This window comes from Eptesicus fuscus, chromosome 22 (genome assembly GCF_027574615.1).
Source record: "Eptesicus fuscus isolate TK198812 chromosome 22, DD_ASM_mEF_20220401, whole genome shotgun sequence".
In the NCBI taxonomy this organism is placed as follows: domain Eukaryota; kingdom Metazoa; phylum Chordata; class Mammalia; order Chiroptera; family Vespertilionidae; genus Eptesicus; species Eptesicus fuscus.
This window is the reverse complement of record NC_072494.1, coordinates 35,373,974-35,399,397: the sequence shown is the minus strand read 5'-3', so window position 1 is coordinate 35,399,397 and position 25,424 is coordinate 35,373,974. Positions and strand designations below refer to the sequence as shown.

Here is a 25,424-nt window from a genome sequence, read left to right as displayed (position 1 = left end):
GGGAGGGTGAGGGAAGGAATGTGAATATCAGGGCGAGTAGCAAAGAAGCTCCAATAATTCCAGCGCTGTTTTTAACACTTTCCATTAAGCTTAAGCTCCAAGAAACAGCTGCATCCACAGGAGGGAGGTAAGGAATAGGGAGCTGGAGGAGGATCAGGGGTTGTGAGGAGGAAAAAGGTGCCCACTGCTGTCAAGCCCCAGGAATGTCCTTGTCTGGTAAGGAAAGGGGGTGGGGGGAGTCCTCTCAAGTCCCAGCTCCCTTTGTGTCTCGCTCTGCGACCCCAGCCCCTGTGTGATCTGCACAGCACAGCTCCCAGCTTTGAGGCAAGAAATGCTGCCCCCAAGGCCCCCACCCGGCAGCTACGGAGCAGATTCAAATGTGCTCAGGGTTGGATTCCAGAAGACAGCTCTGCCATCCCCTAATGGGAGGCAGCTTGCACCGCCTCATGCCCCCACATGCCAGCCTCCCCTGCCCCCTGCCCTCCACTTCCCCTGAGAAGTCTGAGCCAGGACATGATGCCAGGGGCCAGCGCCCTACTGGTCCCGGAATTCTCTGAGGCTGGACCATGAGTGCCCTTCCTGAGCCGCTCAGCCCATAGGATGTGCCAGGGAAATGTTTCCACACTCGCGTGCTTCCTGAGGTAGGGCAGCGGCAGCAGGTGGCAGGAAAGGGCAGGGAGGGAGCAAAGCCTAGGCAGCCCTTGGCAGAAACCCAAGAACAGAGACTTTCTTCCCCAGGCTCCAGAACCAGGAGGTGTGGGGTTCCTCCGAAGCCCCCTGCCTCCGTTGATGCTGCACAGAACACTTGATTTGACCAGTGGTCGTGGTGATGACGGTGGTATCACAATTTGACTTAGTTCTGCTCCAGATATAGAATAAATTGGAGGGTAAAGGGAGAGATGCAGGGGCCGGAGAGGACAAAGAGCCAGCAAAATAACCCAAGAAGCGGGGGTAGGGGGGGGGGGGGGGGGGGGTGGGGGAGGGAAATAGGAAAGGAAGTTACAGCAAAAAGAAATAGATAAGCCACAGAGAAGGCAGCCTGGCAAGAGTGCCCTAAATTAAACACTCTCAGCGGGTAAAACCTGGTTAAGCTTTTTCAAATCTGCATTTGGTAAGTCAGGCCTGGAGTGTGGAGCTGCTAAGTAACCAGCATATGACAGACATCTTCTAAAACAGGGACAAAAAGGCAGGAAGTGCTGGTCAGTTGAGGGATGGAGACGGCAAGAGGAAGGGAGAAGCTAGATTCCTGCTGACTGTCCCCTGATTTGTTCTTGGGAGCAAGGCAGGTGGGGATGTATTACAGTGTGTGAGTATCTGTGTGTGTGTGTGCTTGTGCTTATTTTAGTTATTTTTTATTGATTAATTTTAGAGAAAGGGAGGAAGTGGCGGGGGGTGGGGGAGAGAGAGAAACACTGAGTTGTTTTTTGACTTATTTATGCATCCCTTGGTTGTTTCCTCTATGTGCCCTGACCAGGGATTGAGCCCGTTGTGTTGAGTATCAGGGTGATGCTCTAACCCGGCCAGGGCTACAATGTGGTTTTGACCCAAAGTTTCATCAACATTGGCTTTCTCCCTTGGGTTAGTCCTGGCCTAGGGTCAGGCACCCCCGATCCAGCTGCTCCGGGACCTCACAATTCGTGCAGGTGAGAAACTGGCCTCTGTTCTGTGTCAGCATTCTGGATAAACTCAAAGAGGAATTTCACCTGAGTCTCGTAGGCTTGGACTGAGATTCTCTCGTTGATTCCATGTATGCTGCGGGGAAAGAGAGAGCCCATAGCTGAAGCACAAGCATTATTGGGGAGCACTCCCCACCCCATACTACCAGAAACCAGTGGCGTTTGACCCTCTGGGGTAGGAAGTGGGCAAGGTGGGAGAGGCCATTTGTAGGAAGTGAGGTTTCCTAGGAGCCCATGGAAAACCACAGTGGGGGTAACTAATAAACCCCTGGGGAGTTCAACATCATCTCCGGCTCTGGACTCACTCGATAATTTCTCCTCTGAAGAGAAATGATCTTTCTCATTCTCTTTCTCTCAGGCCAGGGCCCCTACCTAGATTTTTCTCGAAGCCAGCACTACTCCCATCCCCACCCCCACATTACTAGGGGCACAAGAGGTTAGGGAGGGCAACTGTCTAGAGTACTTATGGGGTTCTTTACCTAGGAATGTCACTATCAGACCTCATGCCCGCAACCTGCTTCTCCACAACACAAAACAATACAACGCACAAACAAACCACACATGTAACTTCAAAGATGAAGGGAAATAAAGAGTAACGACTTGCCCCTTCACTAAAAACAAACCAAACCCCACCCCCCAAAAACCCACACAAACCCATGAAAGCTGTTCTTAAGCTCATACTCAAATATTTTCATTCTGTTGGCAACTGACTTACTGTGGGGAAACTGGGTCCGGCTCTGACAAGGAGCAGAGACATACATGGAGATCCTCCTCCCACACCCAGGTGTAAAATTCGCTGAAGAACCCACAGAACAGTAATTCACACACAGCAGTTAAAATGGGTGATCCTGTCTTAGGTTCTTATGGTGTGTTTCCTTTTGAGAATTCAAAGCAGGTGCCCATTTTTGACCTCACGTGTCTGCATTTCACTGAGTGGTAATCAAGAACTCTGCCATCTCCCCCTTTCGGAGGAGAAAATGAGGTTCAGAGGGAAAGCATGCTCCTAAAGGGAGGAAGAGCTGGAAATAGCACTCAAGGGTCCTAATTCCACCAGGTTCTCTCCAATCATCTTTTAAAAAATCTCCGTCCCTGAAAAACAGTGACCAATTCCCACACATTCTGGGGAGTGGCAAGACTGGCAATGAGGAAAGCTGGCCCGTTGGGTTCCACAATGTCTCCATTTTAGTTTGTGCAAACCCTGGCCCTCTCCCATTCTGTGGACTTTCAGGAGAAAGCAGTGGGGAAGGGACAGGTCAGTTGTATCAAACTTGTTCTACTCACTCACCCACTGAAGTCCTGAGGCTGCAGGTAGAGGGGGTTGAAGCGATAGATGCCAGTGGTGAGGTTTGTATAGTGTCGGCTGTCAGTTTGAGCAATACAAGTACCTAGAAAGGGAAGATCAAGAGGAAGCGGGTTTCATGTGAGTAACCAAGCTAAGGAAGAGGTTGATGGTGGGCTGGCTGAAAAATTAGGGCCCCTAGGTCACTGCAGAGCAAAACCTGGGCCCTCCTGGGAGCCTGCAGCTATGAATATTTGCCACTTAGCCTACCCGTGGTCAAAATCTCACTGAAACACCATTTCAGTCAGAAACATGGAAGATCCCCCCCTCGGGCATTAGTGAGATATCCTTTCAATGATCCAAAGCTGTGTCCTCTCTCCAGGATGACCATGGAGGCCAATACCTTTATTTCATACCCATAGCTAGGTATGCTTAGACATCTACAGGGGTGAGAAAAAGTAAGTTTTTAGTTCTTTGTGTGGAAAAATATATAACACAAGAATACATACTAATACAAGAATAAACTCTATTTTGTGTACTTATAATTGTAAACCTACTTTTGCCCACCCCTGCAGGTATCCAGAAATATCACTTCTTTATTGCCTCCACTTTTAACTGTATCATCCTAGATCAAAAAGAGACACCCTCGGGGAACTTGACTGCTATAAAATGCGATCTTCTTAAAGTGGAACATCACTTCCTGTTCTTCTCATCCTCTGTCTTCTGAGAGGTTTGGAAAGTCCCAGGATATTCTCCAGCGTCCCACTTTCCCGAAGCAGCTCACCCAGTTCCCCAGTTGGGGCTGGGACTTGTCCTGATAGGAGTGTTCTTGGGAAACGACCCCCTGGAGCGTTAGTTGAAGTGTGATGGAATGAAATGAAATGGTAACTTGTCTTTTGTTCTGTTTTTCACTCTTGGTTGCAGATGGGCAACTAGGCCCTCCACAATTCCTTGGTTTGGGGATTTCTGCCAGTTGATGGCAGCCTGTCTTATTTCTGCAAAAACCTAACTTTGTCACTGGGATTATGGCAGATGCCCCAGGAGGGAGCCTTTGATGGCCAAGGTAGGAGACTATGCAATGGTGAGGACAAGGGTCCCTGGATAGTGGGACCCAGGCCCTACTCTGTGGCAGGAGTCCAAGGAGGTGGCAGACCTCAGAGGGGATGGCTGCTTGGTATCTTCAGATCTAGAGTCAAAGATCCTACTCTCCACACAGGCCAGGGAATGAACCAGAGGAAATCTTCAACCTGAAGTGACCCTGTGGCTAGGACAATGGGTATCTCAGAGGTAACCACAAGGACCAACGACTATTGGCCAAGGGACTCCAATGCTGTGTTGCTACATAAAACCTTGAGGGCCTGATTCAAGGTGGGAATGGTGGGGTCCTTGGAGGCCTCATTAACGTCTGAGGTTGAATATCTTGAGGAGTGGGGCTTACAGTCAGATTTAAGTTGATTTAAAAAAACAACAACAAGGTTGCTGTTCTTTTCATGCCCCAGTTTGTGGATGTAGAATTTCACAGTAAGCTCTTTAAGGGCTCATGCCTAGCAGAAGGGTAGGTCCTAAGTATGAGCTTAGACAATGTTTGAGGGGATCCATGATTAAACCTAGATAAAGAAACCGGACATTAGAGCATTTCCTCTTCACACCACAGACCAGAGATTCTCAAACTGTGGTCAGCCATTAGCTGGTGTTAGAATCCCCTGGGGTATCTGCTTAAAATGCAGATTCCAGGTTCCTCTCCAGAGTTGGTTAACCCAAATCTTTGGGTATAGGTCCAGGTAATCTGCATTTTAGTAAGTTCCCTAGGGGGATCCTCTTCCACTCTTAAATTCAAGAGCCACTGTCTACACAGTGAAGGTACATAGAGGTACTGTCGCTGCGAGAGAAGGGTGTAATTCCCAATGGTGTAGGCTGGGTGGTGTTGCTGGGCTTCTGATTCTGAGCTTTGCTGCTGAGCTGTATCCTAAAATAAATCAGAACCAGACTAGGGGAAACTCAGCTGCCTCCATGTCTCTTCCCGGGGAGGAGGACTCTGGGCCGATCCTCTCCTCCATTCACTCTGGTCTAGGTTAGCCAAGAACCCAGGCTTGACCTGACCTAATTTATTGTTTCTGCTCCTTTCCTGTTTGCTTTCTCACTTCCACTCCAGGGAAGGGGGTGGAGACCCATCAGGAGGGGAAGCAGCCAGCTGTTTTTAGGCTCAACAGCTGGGGTGGGGGTAGGGGAGTGAACATTGGATAGAAAACAGTTCCAGCCCCCACCTCCCTCCAGCCACAGCTGATGAAGTCATTACCTGGAGCAACAATGTTGATTTCCGGGAAGACGGACTGTATGGTCTGGCGGATCAGCTGGTAGCCCAAGGCCTGGTCATCAAAGGGGCTGACAGGCAGGGGCTCAGAGGCATCCAACACATGGAACTGGACCCGATCATCAACCACAATATCCTTGGCTAGTTTAAGGACCTTCAGGGAGGACACAAAGGGAGTTTGTTTTCTTACTAATCTGCTACCCAAGTACTAAAGGAATTTAAACAGTCCTGATTTTTCTTGAGCAAGGCAGAGCTCTGGAGTTACAGAGGAGACTCATTTTAGCACTGGGACCTAAGTTCAGCCAATTGGCTACAGGAGAGAGAAGAGCTGGGTCTTCCTGGAAAGCCATCTACAGCATAGTCAATTTATGCTACATCTTTGGGAGACTTGCCTCATAGCCAGGAGGCAGGAAGGGAATTGGAAAATCAGGAAATGATGGTTCTTTTCCTTGGGTGGTGAGTCATGGGCTGAGTAAGATGGTAGGAGTCAGCAGAATGCGAATCTCAACCATCTCGAGGGGAATAGATGTGCTGATCTCACTTCAACCTTCCACCAGCTGGGGATCTCAGACAGGTGATGAACAGGTCACACTTTGCTTTCCCCTCTCTGGGCATCCCTGCTTCCTGTTTATAACCAACGGCACTGGGACCAGGAAGATGAGTTCAGCACAGACAAAAAGTCAGGAGTTGGGGGACCGGTGTTCAAGTTTTCTCTTTGCCTCCTTTCCTCAGGAAGGAACCCGAGGAAGCTCCTAGAAAAATTCAGTCTGAAATGACTAGAGATGAATCCAGGAAAGGTTCTGGCAGGATGTAGACCAGACCCTGAGGATTAGGTCACATGGAGCCATGTGGGACTGGACCAGGAGGCTGGCTTAGGGTGGCCCCCAAACCCACTCAGCCACATAGGGAAAGCTCCAGCACTAGTCTTAACCCATTGGATCAGCAGGTGCTTTAGAACTGTCTCTGTCCTAGATGGGGGAGTGTCCCATAGTTGGGGATCACCTAAATGGGGGCATTATCTCAAGAGTACCCATTTTAGGTCAGTGTTTCGTAGAAGCATGCTAGGAGCTGAGTCTGGAAAGGAAATGAGGGTTCCTACTTCTGGCTTAAAAGCCACCATTTGAATCAAACCAATATCCCCACTTTTGGATTGGGGGCGGGAGGAAGGATTGATTGACTAGCAGGCGTCCTCAAACTACGGCCCGCGGGCCACATGCGGGTGTTTTTGCCGTTTTGTTTTTTTACTTCAAAATAAGATATGTGCAGTGTGCATAGGAATTTGTTCATAGTTTTTTTTTAAACTATAGTCTGGCCCTCCAACGGTCTGAGGGACAGTGAACTGGCTCCCTGTTTAAAAAGTTTGAGGACCCCTGGACTAGGGGCTTATTTTCACTCTAGCACTTATATCCCAAATACAATAATACAAAAATATATAGTCTTGGCATATTCTTGATGCACTGGGAGTTTCCTGAAGTCATTCCCTTTGAGGTGGGTTGGGACTGTGCCTGCTGTCCCCCCTGACCCAAATTACTTAGATCCCTGATCCCAGAAATTGAAGAGGGCACCCAGATTGGACCCCCCAATGAGAGGCCACCAGAGTTCAGTCTTCTCACTAGCTGCTAGGTTGGGACTCACCTCACTCCTGACTCAAGGCAAGTCCTGAGTCTACCTCATTTCTATACTTCCAGTACTAAGAACATTAAAGGCATGCAAGAAATGTTGAACACCTGAAATTTAAAAGATGTGGACCAATAAAAATAATACTGGGAGTTGTCTCATTAAGTGGCTTAGGCAGTCAGTACCACTGGGCTGGGTGTCTAAACCTAGTAAAAAAGACAACATTTAATTGCTTCCACAGTACATCCAGATTGCAGTGGGGAGAAGTAGAGCTAGCAAGAAGGGCGGGGCTCATCCTATATAATAAAAGGCTAATATTCAAATTGTCCCCTCGACTAGGAGGAGTTCCACCAGGGGGCGGGGCGGGGCTGGCCGGCTGGCCAACCGCCTGCATCCCCTCCCCTCAGCCAGCCCAACCCCACCTGTGCACGAATTCGTGCACCGGGCCTCTCGTTTAAAATGAATTCCCTAATGGTATTAATCCTGAGCCAGAATTTGAAGGAAGGATATGAAACTGATGGAGAAAAGGCAAGAAGCAGTCTGACCATGGAAAGGGGTATGTACAAAAACCGAAGATGACACCAAACTTTGTGCCTCAGACAGCCACTTACTGTCGTATTACCTTGGGAAAGCCCCCTCACCTCTCTGTGCTTCAGCTTGCTCATCTGTTAACATGCGGGGAATAGTAGCACCTACCTGGTAAGTGGTTGTGACCATTACTGAAGTTAATGTATGTAATGTGCTTAGGCCAGTGCCTGGCACACAGTCAAGGCTCAGTAAGTGTTAGCTGCTAGATGCCTGTTTAGACTAGAGGGACTGTCCTGGGCAATAATCAGAGGCACAAGGATGGGACTAGGAGGAGGGACCCCTCCCATGGTCTAAGGGGTCCCCAAATTACTTTAGAGCACATTAATCTCTCATTTCTCTAAACTCCTATAGCCCTCATAGCACATTCCTACAATAGTATGTTGTTCTCTGTATTATGTGTACATATATTTTACTCTCAAGTGGATGGTAAATTAGTTGAAAGCAAGGACAATGAATACTCAAAAACTGGTGAGTCCAGCTTCCGTCTTGTGGTAAGGCTGCTCATCATAACATCCCTGACGGGTTGTCATCCAGCCTGCGCTTGATCACTTTCAATGGCAGAAAGCTCACCATCATGTGTTCTATTTCATTCTACCTTTGAGCAACTCAGCTATGAATGTCTTTCTTGTAATGAACTGAGATATGACCTCCTGTAAGCCAAATCCCCCTCCCCCCCTTTTGGTATTGCATGTACTTCACAGGATAGAATATAGTACTAGACACATTATGAACACCCAGCAGAATGTCACCTCTGTGGTGATTACAGGCAGTGCTCTTGCTGCTTGAATCTGTTCCCCAGGTCTGTGCTCCTTCTCAGTCTCAGCGTAAATGCCCCCTCAGAGGGGCTGACCACTGTATTTAAAGCTGTTCAGTGCTCCTCTCCCAACCCCCAAATCACTTTGTGACACATCCTATCTAATATCCTATATAATAAAAGAGTAATATGCAAATTGACTGTCACTCCAACACACACGATTGATGGCCACCACAAGATGGCCAGCAGGGGACGGCAGTTGGGAGGGACCAGGCCTGCAAGGGAGGGCAGTTGGGGGTGATCAAACCTGCAGGGGAGGGCAGTTAGCGGTGACCAGGCCGGCAGAGGTGGGAAGTTGAGGGCGACCAGGCCTGCAGGGAAGGGCAGTTGGGGGGGACCCAGGCCTGCAGGGGAGGGCAGTTAGGGGTGACCAGGCCTGCAGGGGAGGGCAGTTAGGGGCAATTGGGCTGGCAGGGGAGAAGTTAGGCATCAATCAGGCTGGCAGGGGAGTGGTTAGGGGGTGATCAGGCTGGCAGGCAGAAGCAGTTAGGGGCAATTAGGAAGGCAAGTGGGCGAGCAGTTGGGAACCAGCAGTCCTGGATTGTGAGAGGGATGTCCGACTGCCCATGTAGGCCCGATCCTACCGGGATTGGCCCTAAACGGGCAGTCGGACATCCCTCGAGGGGTCCCAGATTGGAGAGGGTGCAGGTTGGGCTGAGGGACACACTCCTCCGTGCATGAATTTCATGCACTGGGCCTCTAGTCATCCTATAATTTTCTTGGTGATGCTTACCTCTTTAAAAAACCACTGTGTTCATTGATTCCTTGCTGGTTGCTGTCTTCCCTACTAGACTATGCACCACTCGAATGGGAATCTTGTCACCACTTACCCAAGTGCTCGTATGAATGTCTAGCTCATAGTAGCCACTCAAAAACACTTGGGGGAGGGAGGAGGGAAGGAAGGGATCTTCTGTATTGCCCTCTAGATGAGTGGATACCCAGCCTCTCCGGAGCTCATCACCATCCCAGGACCCATGTACGCAAACTCTCCTTCAAGGGGGGCTCCCTGAAGCACTTTCCAATAGTCTTATTTCTATCCTGTGAGGCCCATTCAGAACAAATCTTCCTTTCCACCTGGTGGCCTATTGTATTTCTGAAGACTGTGGAGCCCTATCTACACCCACAATGTGGGAAAGACCAGTAAAAGTGGAGGAAGAGGACTCTGGGAGCTGTTTGTGCTTCCGTAGGACCAGCCCAGGGCTCTGCACCCGTGGCCCTCAGACCAGCAGGGAGTGAGTGTCCCTGATGCATGGAACTGGGGCACGAGGGAGTGGAGTGACCGGGACAAAGGGTGCTGTGTGTTTTGGGGATGATGGAGGCTTTCCATTCCTCACTGGGCAGGTGGGCAGGATGGGCCTAGGGATTCCAGGGCTTTCATCAGATGGACCGGAAAGGAAAGCCACTGTGGCAGGGGACGAGAGAGGAGGGAAGGGCAGCAGAGCTTGGGGAGATGAAAGCCCCAGCTGGTGGAAACAGCCCTTGAAAAGGGCATGGAGTGGGAATGAGGCTGGAAAAAAACTGGTGGAAAGAAGCTCAATGAGGGGAATTTAGTGATTTCCTGGCCCCATGAGCCCCCAGGGAGAGGACAAAGGTTGGCGCCTGATGAAAAGAAATAGCGCCCGGGGCTCACATGAGTCCCAATTCCCCTGGAGTGGCAGGCTGTTAACCTGTCTCCACCCACACCCCTTCCGCAAAGAGGGGTATGCCCTGTGTGACAGCAAAACTTTCTGTGGGGAAGGACTCGGGGAGAAAGGACCACACACATCTAAGTGTGGCTGAGCCTTGATGAACTGCATCAGACACCCAGGAAACACTGCCTTCCCTGAACTCTGCTGAACTCGGAATGTGTTATTTACCCGATAGTGGTTCAGTTGCCCCTTTTGATAATTTTTTGAAGGATCAGATTTACTTTTTGAATTCTTTTTAGCTCAACCTGATGTTTAAATAAGCTAGATTTTCCCGTAGATGTCAAATATTGTGTAAATTCTACTCACCCTTCAGCTTCCAGCTCAAATGCTACTTCCTCAGGGAAGCCTTGCCGGTGCCCATACAAGGTCTGGTTCCTCATTATATTCTCTAATAGCACCTGGTCCCTTTCGTCATAGCACTCATCACAATCTGCCATTACTCATTCATTGTTATAGTTTTGAAGTTGATGTTTGCAGCAGACCATTGCAAGGTTCTGTCATCAACCCTCTTCTCTCCTAACTGTACATATCCTTCCTGTGAGACTTTATTGATGCCAGAGGTTTCAAGTATGCTAACAGCCCTCCAGCCTGTATCTCTGGTCCATACTCTCTTCAGACGTGAGGTGTTTGTAATTATCTATTAATATATTATGAGCTTCTCAACCTTCTGAACCATTACATTTCTCTGTGAACATGCTCTTCTCGAATTCCCAATTTTAGTTAACAGGATCAGCACCTGGCCAACTACCCAGATGAAAAAAACCTTAGAGCCACCCCACCTTTCTCTCGCCGCCCACCTCTCTCTCTCAGACCTCTTGCAGGCACACTCTTCTCCACCGCATGACCATGGCCTTGGTTCAGATCTTCATGCCCTCTGCCTGAGAGGTCACCACAGCTGCCCGTCTCTTCCTACTCCAGCACTTCCTCTGTGTTGCCGCCATCATCACTCCCTAAGCAAATCTGAGCAGATCACTGCCCTGCTGGAAGCCCTCTGACAGTTCCCTTCTGTCCACAATGAGAGCCCACACTCATGAGCACGACATACAAGGCCCTGATCTCCAAACTGTGCCTCCATGTCCATCTCCCGTCATTCTCCCCGCCCCCATTTATCCTACTCTTCAGCTCTACTTGACTTGAGCCTTACTCTGCGTGCCTTACTTCTAGCAGAGTCCTCTTTGTCCTTCAAGTCCCAGCTCAGATTTCCAGTGGTTAGAAAAGACGTTCCTGACCCTCACAGGATAGCATCAGTTCCCTTCTCTGAATTGGTCCTATTTTCACTTGTTTGTCCCGAATTGTTATAATCATAGTATAGCGTGGTAGCTTAAAACACAGAGCACAGAGTCTGGAACCAGGCTGCTGGATGGGTCATCTTGGGCATGTTCCTTGCCCATCCCAGTTTCCCCATTAAATGAGGACAATACAATTCCTACCTCATAGGGTGGTTGTGGGGATTAAACGAGTGTGTGTCTATCTTAGGACAGGCCCACATGCAGAGGAAGCCCACTGTTTGCTACTATCATTTGTTAGTATTCATTGCCCACCCCCAGACTCCAAGTTTCCCCAAATCACAGAATCTCCTAGTCCTGTGGTCGGCAAACTGCGGCTCGTGAGCCACATGCGGCTCTTTGGCCCCTTGAGTGTGGCTCTTCCATAAAATACCACGGCCTGGGCGAGTCTATTTTGAAGAAGTGGCGTTAGAAGAAGTTTAAGTTTAAAAAATTTGGCTCTCAAAAGAAATTTCAATCGTTGTACTGTTGATATTTGTCTCCGTTGACTAATGAGTTTGCCGACCACTGTCCTAGCCTAGCCGAGTATCTGGTCCAAAGGGAGCCTTAGAAAAATGTTGGTTGAACAAATGAGAGACCGGGCCAGCCCTGGGATTGCAGCTAAACCAGTCCTCAGGAAGATAGGGTACGTACCTCCTGGACTGTCTGTGCAGGGTGAATCCTGAAGTTGACTGTAGCCTGGGCCACTGGGGGGATGACATTCACCTAGAGGGAGAAATACACAGCCTGGTCTGAGCTAATCTCAAATCCCCACACCCGACCCCTGCCCAGGAAATGCCAACTACCACCAGGAGGAGGGAGAGGGAGCTGATTTGATTTAAAGGTCTGGGGCTTAATGTTTTTCATAATTTATCTTTATTGTTGAAAGCATTACAGGTGTCCCTGCTGCTTCCCTGCCCCCCATTGACCCCTTCCACCCTGCTCCCCTTTCTCCCCAGGCCTTCACTGCACTATTGTCTGTGTCCACGGGGCTTCATCTTCTTAGTCAGCCCCTTGTCTTCCCTGGACCCTTGGCATGTGGCTGTGTTCAGAGCTAGAGGTGTGTCTGCTTTAGGGCAGATCTTTGTGTTTCTTGGGCCTGGAGGGCACCACAGAGTACTGCTCAGAACAAGACTACTTCCTCTGTGATGCCCGGCATCTCTGTTTTGGCCCTGGGTGGAGCCATTGGCAGTCTTCTGTGATTGCTCTCCTTCCCAGGGTGCCTAGGACCTTTCTGCAAGGGTTAGTGTTAGTGTTAGTACGTCCACAGGACAGGGCAACGGAGCCTCGCAGGCCCATCATGGCAGGTCTGATCATGAGGGGATCGAGATGGTGCTGCTGCTGGTGGTTTCCCACATCAATTGTGAAACTGGACTCTGTTCTCTGCCTCCAGGAAGAACCAGGACTAACTGGAGAACAGAGTTAAGCGATGGAGGCATTTCCCCCCCTCAGAGGCCATGAGAAAACAGATTCCCCAATTGCATATCTTTCTTTTAATTGGTATGTGCAAAAAAAGCACCAGGCTAGGGACAGGAGAGCTGGGCTGTTACAAATTAGACGTCTGATTTTGAATAAGTGCAACTTCTCTTCCTTCCTTCCTTTCTTGTTGACAGTATTACAGATGTCTCCCATTTTCTCCCCTTTTTACCCCCCTCCATTCAACCCCCTATACCTCTGTTTCTTAACTGTCAATTGGGGCAATAGTTCTCACAGAGCTGTCAGGAAGATCAAATGGAGTAACAAATGTTAAAGTATTCTGGACAGATAAAAACACCATTGAAATTCAAGGACACGGTACTATTATTTCGTGGACACCCTAGGTTGCTGGTGAAGATAGTTTTGGTCTGGCTGACGTATGCCAGGGATTATTTCTGAAGTCCCATTCACTTCTCCTCAACCTGGGCTCCACAAGGCTACACTGTATCCTAGGTGAACAGTGCTAGTTGAAGTTGTGTTGGTGGTGCTTATGATAATAGGAGTGGTCTATTATTTCAGAAAGGTCTATTATTTCATGATTTCAGAAAGGCCTATACTCATGCTAACTAGCATGGCTGGGCTTCCTTTAAAGAAACAGAGATGCCCTGAGTGGCCAGTCCGATAGGAAGTAGACCAATTTGCTGAAAAGTAGCTCTTAGAATAAAAATTTACCAATGTATTATTCACTTGAAAATTTTTTCTATTAAAGTAAACCTCACAGACAATTTGTTTGCCAAGGCCACCCAATATTTAGTGTATTTTGAGAAAGACAATGTGTATATTTTAAGTGCTGTATATATCACACATGTTATAGATTTTATAAATGGCAGATGAGTTTCTCTTTTAAACTCAGGGTAACACTAGGGGGAAAAATACATAAATCACTCATTAATTTTGTTAGGTTGGTATATTTTTCAAAATATGAGGAAGAGTAATAAAGAAGATCTTTGATAATAGATAGGTTAGAAACCTTTAGTCTACATGACCAAAATGCTAGGTTAGTATACTAGTATAACAGGTTGAATGAGAATAGGTCACAGGATGAACTCCCAAATAAACCCTCTTCACACTAGGGTAATGGTTGTGTGTGTTTTTTTGTACAACCCAAAGAACATGGATATCCCCTAAACTACTAATATCCAAAATCTGGCCAACAATTTCAGAGAGTTTGTAGACCTCAGCTAGAGCTCTTGTGTGTGTGTGTGTGTGTGTGTGTGTGTGTGTGTGTGTGTGTGTGTGTGTACAGAGTACTCTGAAACATTTATACCTTCCAAAGTGCTCTGTACATGAAAGCAGGTCTACAGAAAACCCTGTGAGCCTCGGTAATCCTTGGTGGTGGCTTCACCATTTACAAGGAGGTCAGCTAGAACGCTTGCTCTTGAGGCTTACCCAACTGATGACACTGGGCCTTCCTATTATTCCAACTATAACCAGATGAGGGAGGAGCCAGGGGATAAAGCCAAGGAAAGGAGGGGTGGGCGGGCAGCGAGGACAAGGTATATGGGAGGAACCAGATGATGTTACCTTGATCCCTGCATTGAACATGGTGACTGCCGTAGTGGTCCTGACCAGCGCATTGGTTATACCGTCCCTCTCCATTAATCTAAGCAAAAGGACTAAGATCAGATGTTGTCCAATGGGGGAAAAATGAGCTGGAGGACCACCCACTTTCCTGAACCTTGAAGAGGTCTTTAAGACTAGGAGGGATGTCCTATCTATGAATTACATATAGTGTTTGGTGGCTGAGGAACAATTATTAGTCAGGTCCAATAGAGCCAAGGAGAGGGGACTGGGTGGTGGGTAGGTTTGGGGTGGGGGTGTGTGAGGGAAGGAAAGATAAAACTTTACCTGCTTACAAGGGGCCAAAATAGCCACAGGTTGTTGAAGATTACATTGGCAGGGAAGGAAAACTGAAAGAAAGAAGCAGGTCGGAGGATTTCAGAGGGGTCAGCGTAACAGGGTTACTGTACCTGAGGCCTGGGTCTCTTCCTACTTTAGATCGGCCTTCGGGCCTTCGGCGGTAGCCTCAAGGATGAGTGGGAACCGGCTCCCAAAGGGTGCCTGGGTGTGTGAGGTCTTAGGGTCTCAGATAAGCACCAAGAACCTCAAGGAACAAGCCAGATCCTTGTGTCTTGGCTCAGCCACTGGCTGAGAATGGGTGAGAATGGGCAGCGCACTGGTACGCAGTAGGGCCCTTTTATTACTCTCAAGGCGACTTCTCTGCCACCCTTTCTTCCTCTTCCACGGCTGCCCAGGAGCACGTGAGACTTCTTCCCACACCTCATTAGCCAGTTGCTGCAATGTCATCTTCAAGGGCCCACTTCCAAACATGTTCGGCATTGGTGTCTGCTCCAGTCTGGAAGAGAAAAGGAGTTTTTACCCAACCCCAGGCAGAGATCCACAGTCTGAAGAGGAAGAGGGAGACAGGATGTTTCAATGGGCCTGGCCAGGAGGTCTCCTATTCACCTCCACCAATTAACCATTCAGAGATCTCAAGACACAAGCAAGACCACCTCTTCTCCACCAGCAGGAACTGTCTTTTCTACCAAGTCTGAGTCAGGGCACCCCCAACCCCCATATCACTTACCACACTGTAGCCCTCCACTAACTGTGAGTTACTTGAGGAAAAACTGTCTATTTTTTCCACGACTGTTATGTCCGTGACTAGGCACAAAGCCTGAACATGGTAGATAGTCAGTTGAATATTTAATTCAATAAATATAGTTCTTCTTTCCACTTTGCTAAAAACACACACACCCAGATAGAGGGGAACACTGGTACAGAGCCTCCTGTCCTCACCCACACCCAGCAGCCTTTATTTATCTCTGTCCTCTGCTCGGGGCAGGTGGAGAATTTAGACAGTGTACGTCATTGCCGGCTTGTATTTCTAACTTCTGGTCTGGACCTTGGACTAGTCCAGCTACTTGACCTAGCTTTTGTTTGCTGGCCTTTGCTTGCCATATGGGTAGCTCTCCTTCTGACCTCTAACTCTTGTCTGGGTACTGGTGGCTCTGTCCTCCGCGCAGCCCTCACCCTGGCTTCTCAGCCCCACTTCAGAGCAGGACACACAAACTCTAAGTGGGAAAGTGCCAGGTCTTCAATCCGGAGCCTGGCCGAGGCCAGGGGTTGCTCACCGGCTGACAGCAGCTGCGAGGATGCCAATGCTAGTCTCCTTCGGAGGAGCTGAGGAGTGGCCTGGAGTCATGTTTACTTCCATCATGAGGTCAAGTGAACCCTTTTCTGAGACTGAAACCCTGCAGGAAAGGATCAGAGAGGGCCCTCCTGTCTTCTTCTCACCTTAAATTATCCCATAGGTCCGCAGGCCAATCTGCACAGTGGTCTGGTGGGCTAGGGGGTCAGCTTCATGCTACTTAAAGAAATCTGCACTTTAAGAAGAGGAGGGGACCAGGTGAGGCTGGGTCCCAGGTCTGGGCAAGGCCACGTGCCCCTGGGTCTGGGTGAGGCCACGCGCCCCTGGGTCCGGGTGAGGCCACGGGCCCCTGGGTCCGGGTGAGGCTGGGTCCCTGGGTCCGGATGAGGCTGCACGCCCCTGGGTCCGGGTGAGGCCGCACGCCCCTGGGTCCAGGTGAGGCCGCGCGCCCCTGGGGCCGGGTGAGGCCGCGCGCCCCTGGGGCCGGGTGAGGCCGCGCGCCCCTGGGTCCGGGTGAGGCCGCGCGCCCCTGGGTCCGGGTGAGGCTGGATCCCGGGTCCGGGTGAGGCCGCGCGCCCCTGGGTCTGGGTGAGGCTGGATCCCGGGTCCAGGTGAGGCCGCGTGCCCCTGAGTCCGGGTAAGGCCGTGCCCCTGGGTCCGGGCAAGACCAAACCAGAGGGAGTCGGACCTGCATTACCACCATTTGTCCACCATCCAGAACTGAAAAGTCAGTGCTGACATGTACACATAAGGAACTGGTGGACATTGAAATTGGGTCTCAAAAGAACTGTTGGTCCAGAAAGAAACTCACTACAGACTGATTCATTTGCCTGTCAGCATAACTATTATTGCTCGTCTCACATTCGGTTCTTATAAGTATATTTCAAGTAACACATGATCTCACTCATCTAGGGGAAATGATGAACAACATAGATTGATGAACAAGAACAGACCCAGAAACAAGGAGGCATTGATCGGACTGTCGGGTCTCAGAGGGAGGGTAGGGGAGGGTGGGGGTAGGGGGGAGAGATCAACCAAAGGACTTGTGTGCATGCATACAAGCCTAACCAATGGTTAAGGACAACAGGGGGGTGGGAGCATCCATGGGGAGGGGTGTGGGATGGGAATGGGGGGATGAGAACAAATATGTGACACCTTAATCAATAAAGAAATTTAATAAATAAATAAATAAATAAATAAATAAATAAAAAAAGAAGAAGAGGAGGGGAAAGGGGAACCCAGAACTGGTCAAAGCTCAGGGAAATTAAAGCAAGAGGAGTAAAATATAGTTGTTTCAGCATGGCTTACAGTTACTAGGCTGGGGTCACCTCAGATGGGTGGGAATGCCTTCCAAAGTTTCGGGGGCGAGGGGCGGGGGAGGGGTGCTTTACTCACATGGCAAAGGGCTTCTTGAGGCTGGGAATGAAACCATCCATGATGAAGCTACCCTCATCCACAATGAAGGCGAGCTGGACACCCCTTGCCTGGAGGAGGGCTGAGATCTTCTGAGCCCCATGTGCCCCTGACACCTGCAGATATTGAACCCGGAGCCACAATCTTTCTCAGCCAGACCTCCAGAGACAGCTAATGGAGACCCATTCGGCTTAGCCAGGGGCTCCAATACCACCCTGCCCAATCTCTTCCTTGGAGGAAAGGGGTGGGGGCAGGGCTCTAGACAATACAGCCTCACAGATTCCTGGAATGTCAGAGCTGGAAGGGCCAAACACCCCTCATTTCACAAATAAAGAAACTGGGACCCAGAGAGTGAAGTAATTGGCTGAGGGTCAAAGTAAGCAGCATCACTGGAAATCACACATATTCATTGATCTCCCTGTTATTTCTCACACCAATGTTTCTCAAGGTTTAGTTGACGGACCACCTGCCTGCCTCAGATATTACCAGGGAATGAGCCAAAAATTCATATATATGCGTATCATTAAGTGAAAGAAGCCAATCTGGAAAGGCTAAATACTATATGATTCCAACTATCTGACATTCTGGAAAAAGCAAAACTATGGAGAGAGTAAAAACATCAGTGGTATGCAGACTGGTACAACCACTATGGAAAACAGTGTAGAGTTTCCTCAAAAAATTAAAAATGGAACTGCCATTTGACACAGTGATCTCACATCTAGGAATATATCCTAAGAATCCTGAAACGCCAGCCAGAAAGAATATATGGATCCCTATGTTCATAGCTGCGTTATTTACAATAGACAAGATCTGGAAACAGCCCAAGTGCCCATGAGTGGATAAAAAGGCTATGGTACATTTACACAATGGAATACTATGTAGCTGTAAAGGGATATATTATTACCCTTTGAGACAGCATGGGGAGACCTGGAGATTATTATGCAATTGACATAAGCCAATCGGAGAAAGACAAATATCACATGATCTCACTTATATATCGAATATAACGAACAAACTAAAAGCTGATGAACAAAATAAAAGCAGTGGCATGGAAACATGGAACAGACTGATGAATCTCAGAGGGAATGAGGGAGGGGGACTGGAAGAGATTGACCAAAGAACTTGTATGCATACATGCATAGGCCATGGACAGACGATAGGGTGGTGAAAGCCTGTAGCAGGGTGGGAACTGGGTGGAGGGGGGCAGTGAGGGAAAAAAGAGGACATCTGTAATACTCTTAACAATAGAAATTAAAACAAAAATAAAAAAAAAGAAAACAAAAATCAGTGGTTTCGAGGGGTTAAAGGAGGGAGAGAGGGATGAATAGGCAGGCACAGAGGATTTTAAAGGCAGTGCAAATACTCTGTAGGATACAATAAGGATGGATACGAGTCATTGTACATTTGTCCAAACCCACGGAATGTACACCACCAAGAGTGAACCTACAAGCTTTGGGTGACTGTTATGTGTCAATGGTGGAGCAACTGTGACAAAGGTACCAGCCTGGTGGGGGACAGCGATGTGGTAAGTGGGGGAGGCTATGAATGTGTGGGGGTAGGGAGTATATAAGAAACCTCTTTATAGTCTCAATTTTGTTATGAACCTAAAACTGTTCTAAAAAAAAGAGTCTTTTAAAAACAAATTCAGATCTATGACACAGGGCCCAGGAACCTGCCCTTCGGTCAAGGGCCTTAGGTAGTTCCGGCACACAGATACACAAAAGAAGTTGGCAAACCACCACACCATATCCTGAAGACCCTACAGCTGGGGAGCAAACTGGTCTGGGTGAAGACACCCTCACCCCCGGCCCACAGGGGTCCCAGAGATAGGTATAGGATGAAGAGGCTCTACCTCCTCATCATGGCCCAGAGCAATGAAGAAAGATCTTCGGGGGATGTAATTTCTGATCAGCAGGAGCTCCAAGGCCTGCAGGATTGCCTGGGGGACAGAAGCATATCAGAAGAGGAAAAGGGTTATTGTCTAGTGGGAGTACAGGGGCATGAGACATTCCGCTACCTGCACCAGGGATGGTGTGATTAGGACTGGCTAGATTCTCTTTAAAGACAGCAAATTTCACCCTGGCTGGTTTGGCTCAGTGGATAGAGGGTCAGCCTTTGGAATGAAGGGTCCCAGGTTCAATTCCGGTCAAGGGCATGTACCTTGATTTCGGGCACATCCCCAGTGGTGGATGTGTAGGAGGCAGCTGATGGATGTTTCTCTCTCATCGATGTTTCTAAATTCTCTATCCCTCTCCCTTCCTCTCTGTAAAAAATCAATAAAATATGCCAAAACCGGTTTGGCTCAATGGATAGAGCGTCGGTCTGCGGACTGAAAGGTCCCAGGTTCGATTCCGGTCAAGGGCATGTACATTGGCTGCGGGCACATCCCTGGTAGGGGTTGTGCAGGAGGCAGCTGGTCGATGATTCTCTCTCATTGATGTTTCTAGCTCTCTATCCCTCTCCCTTCCTCTCTGTAAAAAATCAATAAAATTAAAAAAAAATCAATAAAATATATATATAAAAAAAAAAAGACAGCAAATTTCAAATTGTCCTGGGGGATGGCATGTAGAAAAGCAGAGCTCTGCTTAAAACCTTTACCACCTGGACAAAAGTATAAATTTATCAATGTCAGAGCTGAAAAGGTCTCTGGGGATCATCTACTCTGAACCCTATTTATTTTTTCTGGTTGAGAAATCAAGGCCCAGAAAAGGGAAGTGACAAACTGATGGCTGGAACCAGGTCTCGTGGAGCCAAGGTTCTTTCTACGGTAATGACCTCCTGCCTCCTAGGGGTCAGCTGAGCACCTCCCTCTACCACCATCCCTCTCCCCCCACCCCGCCCCCAATCCCTGGGTTGATCTTTAGGGCCCCAAGGCAGAGGGAATATAGCATTTCAGACCATCACAGAGTTCTTGTTGTCTAGTGTGCCTCGACCGTAGATGAAGCCATCACGTTCCAACCCAGAGAACGGGGGCACCTCCCAGCCCTGGTCAGGGGCAGGCACCACGTCAATGTGAGCCAGCAGCATGTAGGGCTGCAAGCTTGGGTCTGAGCCTTGGACAGTGAACAGGTGGCTGTACTCTCCCACGACTTCATGCTGGATAAAGCTGGTTCTGAACACAGTGGGAAAGACTAGAAGCAAAGGGATGGAAAGCAGGGAGAGAAAGTCAGATTTAAGTTTCCTCTGGTCTCCCACCATTTGGTGCCCTGCCCTTAAAAAAAAAAAAAAGTAGCTCTAACAGGTTTGGCTCAGTGGATAGAGCATTGGCCTTCGGATCTGGAACTCCCTGTTCCCCATATGAAAAGCTCATGGAGAGTAGTAAGGCCACCTCCCTAAATCAAATAAAAAGCAGCCCCTCCAAAGCTGGGGCTCAAGGGTCCCAGGTTTGATTCCGGTCAAGGGCATGTACCTTGGTTGCGGGCACATACCCAGTAGGGAGTGTGCAGGAGGCAGCTGATCGATGTTTCTCTCTCATCGATGTTTCTCTCTCTCTATTCCTCTCCCTTCCTCTCTGTAAAAAAATCAATAAAAATATATTTTAAAAAAAATAGACTTCTTTAAGAAGCCTTCTGGGACAAAGCCAGTCTGATTTCTGAGTTGCCCACACAATCTCTGAAATTTGTTTTTCCCATATTTCAATTGGCAATTTCTATATAGTGACATGCATGTCAAGACTCCACCATTCTGACAGTCAATAGCTCAAGATGTGGCTTGGTCTGACCTATATAACATGTTGCCATAAGAACATGGTATAGGCCTCTGCAAATGAGGGATGTGTTAAATTTTGAATATAGGAGGCCCCAGTATCCAAGTTACTTGGAACCACACATGACCCTTGTCTATAAATTGGAGATATTTTCTTTTAAAAAACAGTACTCCTATTGTTTGTGTTAAATGGACATAAAAGATTGTTCTGTCCAGCACAAGGCCACACTTCTGCGCCCAAGTGTGAATGTTCCCAGGGTCATGATTCAGGTTACAGATAAGTCTTAACACAGGTGGCCTTAGACACACGGGAGGAAAAGCTTTGCTCTCCCGCTGGGCTTTGTTGGAAGAATCCACAAATACCAACATGGATACCTGGAAACAAAAGCCCAAAGTAGAATATGCCTTTATTTTGCCAGCCAGCTTGTCTAGCTGACTGTCACTGTACATTTAGTTCTGTATTTTTGTCTCCTGTTTACTGCAGACGTCCAGCCTGGCCTCAGCCTGGCTGCTGGGCATTGATCCCAGAGCCACCTGGCCCAGGTAGAGAGAGGTCTGCTTGCTGCCCCCAGGCCAGCTTCTCCCATCCCTGACAGCTTTGGAGGGGCTGCTTTTTATTTGATTTAGGGAGGTGGCCTTACTACTCTCCAGGAGCTTTTCATATGGGGAGCAGGGAGCTTCAAATCTCCTTTTCCCCCTTGACCCATCCTCCAGCTCATGGGTGGTGGGCGTGAGGAGAGAGGACCAATATGATAGCTCAAGGTTTCTTACTGCCTAGAAACTCAGAAATGTGTTAGAAATGAAGTAGGGCCTGTGTAGGTGGAGTGCGTGCATGCGTGTGTGTGTGTGTGTGTGTGTGTGTGTGTGTGTGTGTGTATGTGTGTGTGAAGCATGGGGCATAGTTCTGGAAACTTGCACCGAAAGAAGGAATTCCTAGTCCCACCTTCTGTTTTATTGACTAACACTGATCACCTTGTTATAAAACCTTGTCCCCAGTCCGAACTCTCCCGCCCTTTCCCCACGGTGTGTGGCTGACCTTTGTGCATGTATTCTCCAAACTCAGCCAGGGCTGTCGTGTTGAACTCCCCGGGGTTGAAAGACACCGTTGGGATCTGGATGGCACCTGCCAGAGTCAGATATGGGAGATTACAGATGACCACAGCCATTGGTTTTCCCACAGCCCTCTGTGCATAAAAATAGCTTTTACATTCATTATCTTATCGTGGGGCGGTGGGGGGAGGAGGGGAGGCAAAACAATCCTTTAAAGTAGGTGCTGCTGTTTTTTCTAACTTGAAGGTGAGGAAACAAGCGTAGGGAGGTTAGAGCTGCTCAGATTGTCCTGAAAGGAGCAGCAGGACTGGGATTTAAACACAGGTTTGTTTAGGTTACTATGGTTCTCAAGGGAAAATAAAACCCAAGTCTGGGGGAGGGGGAGGGGAGTAGATTTTGGACCCTGGCACTGATTGGGAAGCTGCAGCTATGAATTGCTCCCCAAGGCCTCACTCTGCCTCTGAAACCATCATCCCTGTGATGAATCAGGAGCCCACAGTCCTGGGTCCCTCCATGAATGAGGCTTTGTGTGCAGAGAGCAGGCTTATTACTCATGGGCTGGCTTATCCAGAGGCACTCTGGTCTCTCAGCTGAGGCCAGTTTTTTGTGTGTTTTTTTTTGGCTCACGATACCTGGGAAGGGGCAGATTTAGAGGCTCCCAAATAAGCTCTTCAGTCCTAAAGAATCTCATCTGCCCTCCCCAGATGTCTCAGCTCCTGACTTGCCAATAGGCTCATCCCTTTGAGCCAGGAAGTGTTTGCACTCTTAGAAAGTTCCATTATTAAAATAAATAAAATAAAAAGTTACAACAGCATGGATGGACCTGGAGAGCATTATGCTAAGCGAAATAAGCCAGTCAGAGAAAGGTAAATATCACATGATCTCACTCATTTGTGGAATCTAATGAACAACATAAACTGATGAACAAAAATAGAGCCAGAGACAGAGAAGCATCTAACAGATCTTCCATCCAGCCTAAGAGGGAAGGCAGGGGAGGCGGGGGCGGTAAGAGATCAACCAAAGGACTTGTATGCATGCATATGAGCATAACCAATGGACACAGACAGTAGGCGGGGTGAGGGCATGTGCTGGGGGGTGGGAGCGGCTGGGGAGAGGTCAATGGGGCAAAAAGGAGACTTATGCAATACTTTAAACAATAAAGAATTTAAATTAAAAAAATTAATTTTTAAAAAGTTCCATTATCAATTCAAACACCACTGGGAGGAGAAACAGGACTTATGAGAATATTTGATTAGACAGCTACCCCAAAACACACCGGGGAAAATGCACCTGGAGAAGCTTGAAGTCCAGGGAGGGCCTCTGAAAGACAAACTTACGTCTGTACTCAGTTTTTTCCCTAAGGATCAGCCCTACATCATAGCCCACTACATAGACGGGGAAGCCTCGGTTCAAAAAGATGAAATAAACTGCCTACATGAGAGGCAGACCAAGATGTGAACTCAGGCGCTGTGTCCCCTGTTCAGTTCTAAGCTGTGCTGCTATAAGGTTTAGAATCTACTTTAGGTTCTTACCATTACTTTTGCTTTCTTCTGTGCAGATATTCTGGTGAGCAGTGGCCGGATGCCTTTCCCAAGACTATTTATTTTATCCTATGCTTTCAAAGAGCACGGCTTTGCCCCCAGGCCTATCACTCCAGCCTTCCCACAGTTTATATTCAATTACAGGGCTTGGCTTTTGCCCCCTGCATCTGCCTGCACATGTTTGCATAGGTAGTTCCTTTTAATCCATTAATTAATGAAGGGGGGAGGGGAGCCAAGCCCAATGGGGAAGAGGGACCTCATTATCCCACAGGACCTAGCACTCAACAGAAATTTTCGTTTTTCTCCTGGAAAAATGCAGATTCGAAAGGTAAATGAATTTACGCCTTGGTTTGAGGTCTAGGGGAAAGATGACCTTTAATTAGCAGAAGAAATTAGGAACATGCCACACTCCAGATACACCCTCCACATCCCTTCTTGGAGCCATCTGGTGTCCAGTGGGTCCTATAGGTGCTAGGTGTTGTCACCCAGTGCCCACTCCTTGCTGTGGGGTTCTGGGGGAGATCCTTTAACTGAGCTAACCCTCAATTTCCCAACTCTGTAGATGATAAGATTAAGATCATTTCACCTTAAAATTACGCAGAGATTTAATGGAATACTGTGCAGCTGTAAAAAAAAAGAGGGATCTCTTACCCTTTGGGACAGCATGGATGGACCTGGAAAATATTATGCTAAGTGAAATAAGCTAATCTGATAAAGACAAGTATCACATGATCTCACTTATTTGTGGAATCTAATGAGCAGAATGAATTGACCAACAAAATAAGACCTGAAGCATGGAGGTATGGAACAGACTGAGACACCTCGATGTGGGGTTGGGGGGGATGAGAAGAGATAAACCAAAGAACTTATATACTTACTAGTACAGGCATAACCCAGGGATCCGGGAAATAGGGCAGAGAAGACATGGGGGGGTGGGGGGGGGTGGGTAGGGGCTGGGACGATGGAGGTAAAAGGGGGGAAAGGGGAGATACCTAATACTATACACAATTAAAAGTTTCTTTAAAAAAAAGTCAAAACTTTCAAAGGTTAAAACTACAAATAAAAAGGCAAGCAGGGGCTAGGGTGAGTGGCTGTCCTGCCAACAGAAGCAAAGTTGGAGCTTCCAGGCGAGGCAGGAAACACGGGAGACCCCAGAAGTTAGGCCTGTGGGAGAGGTGGCGTCCCTAAGCCCGGGCACGACGTGTCGGGATGGAGGCGAGGCTGGGCTGTGATATGCAGGACACTCTGTGACAGGAGAGTGGGGTACCGAGTTGGGCCTGGGAGAGAGGGACCCACATCTGAGCATTGGTGGGCGAAGGGGACCCAGGCTCACCTTTCAGCGATTCCTTCATCGCGACGCGTTCCTCTTGGCTGAACTGAGAAGGAATTCGCGACGCCCTCTGATGCTCAGCGTCCCTCAGGCCCTTGGATCTGGGGACGGTGGCGATACCTAGCAGCAGCATAGCCGCCAGGGTCAGCACGCACGCGTACGGCCGAGCCATACTTCCCTCAAGTTCCAGCTGTTAGTCTGCGGCTGGAGTTTGGACCCAAACGTTCAGCCCGCGGTCTTCGCCCGTCATTGCTCCAATTCCCGCATGGCCTTAGCCCCACCTCATTCTCAGACCTGGCCAATCATCGTTGGCATAGGGCTTTCGGCCAACCAATCGATGGGACTGCCCTGCCCCAGGCACGCAAAGCCTTTTGGGAGTTGTGGTTTCCAGCCCTCTTGCAGGCTGATGCAGAGTAGAGGTCAGGCAGGGCTCCAGGAGGGTGGCAGGTCGCGTCTGTGCTTGATCTGCTTTGAGATGCTGATAAATCCCTTGCTATATGATACTAAATCAAGTTAAAGA

The 25,424-nt window shown here is 48.6% G+C and overlaps 1 protein-coding gene across 1 annotated transcript; it reads right to left on the bottom strand.

Moving 5' to 3' along the window:
• Window positions 1-1,417: 1,417 nt before the first annotated feature.
• On the bottom strand, window positions 1,418-25,162 carry PM20D1 (peptidase M20 domain containing 1). The gene is made up of 13 exons (XM_054712198.1): window positions 24,908-25,162; window positions 22,020-22,106; window positions 20,177-20,409; window positions 19,131-19,217; window positions 17,261-17,394; window positions 15,849-15,968; window positions 14,995-15,070; window positions 14,563-14,624; window positions 14,239-14,317; window positions 11,893-11,964; window positions 5,252-5,420; window positions 2,962-3,061; window positions 1,418-1,752 (listed from the first exon to the last, which is right to left on the bottom strand). The coding sequence occupies exons 1-13, from the start codon at window positions 25,074-25,076 to the stop codon at window positions 1,629-1,631; spliced, it is 1,512 nt and encodes a 503-aa protein (XP_054568173.1). The 5' UTR covers window positions 25,077-25,162; the 3' UTR covers window positions 1,418-1,628.
• Between the last annotated feature and the right edge of the window lie 262 nt (window positions 25,163-25,424).

What these genes read in the sequence shown, in the direction of transcription:
- PM20D1 (XM_054712198.1), bottom strand. Translation starts at nt 25,076, where the DNA reads ATGGCTCGGCCGTACGCGTGCGTGCTGACCCTGGCGGCTATGCTGCTG. An exon ending in CTCAAGAAGCCCTTTGCCAT is followed by an intron (nt 15,969 to 17,260) that starts GTGAGTAAAGCA and finishes CCTTTCCTGCAG; the next exon opens with GGTTTCAGTCTCAGAAAAGG. An exon ending in CTCGCAGCTGCTGTCAGCCG is followed by an intron (nt 15,071 to 15,848) that starts GTGAGCAACCCC and finishes TTTCTCTTCCAG; the next exon opens with ACTGGAGCAGACACCAATGC.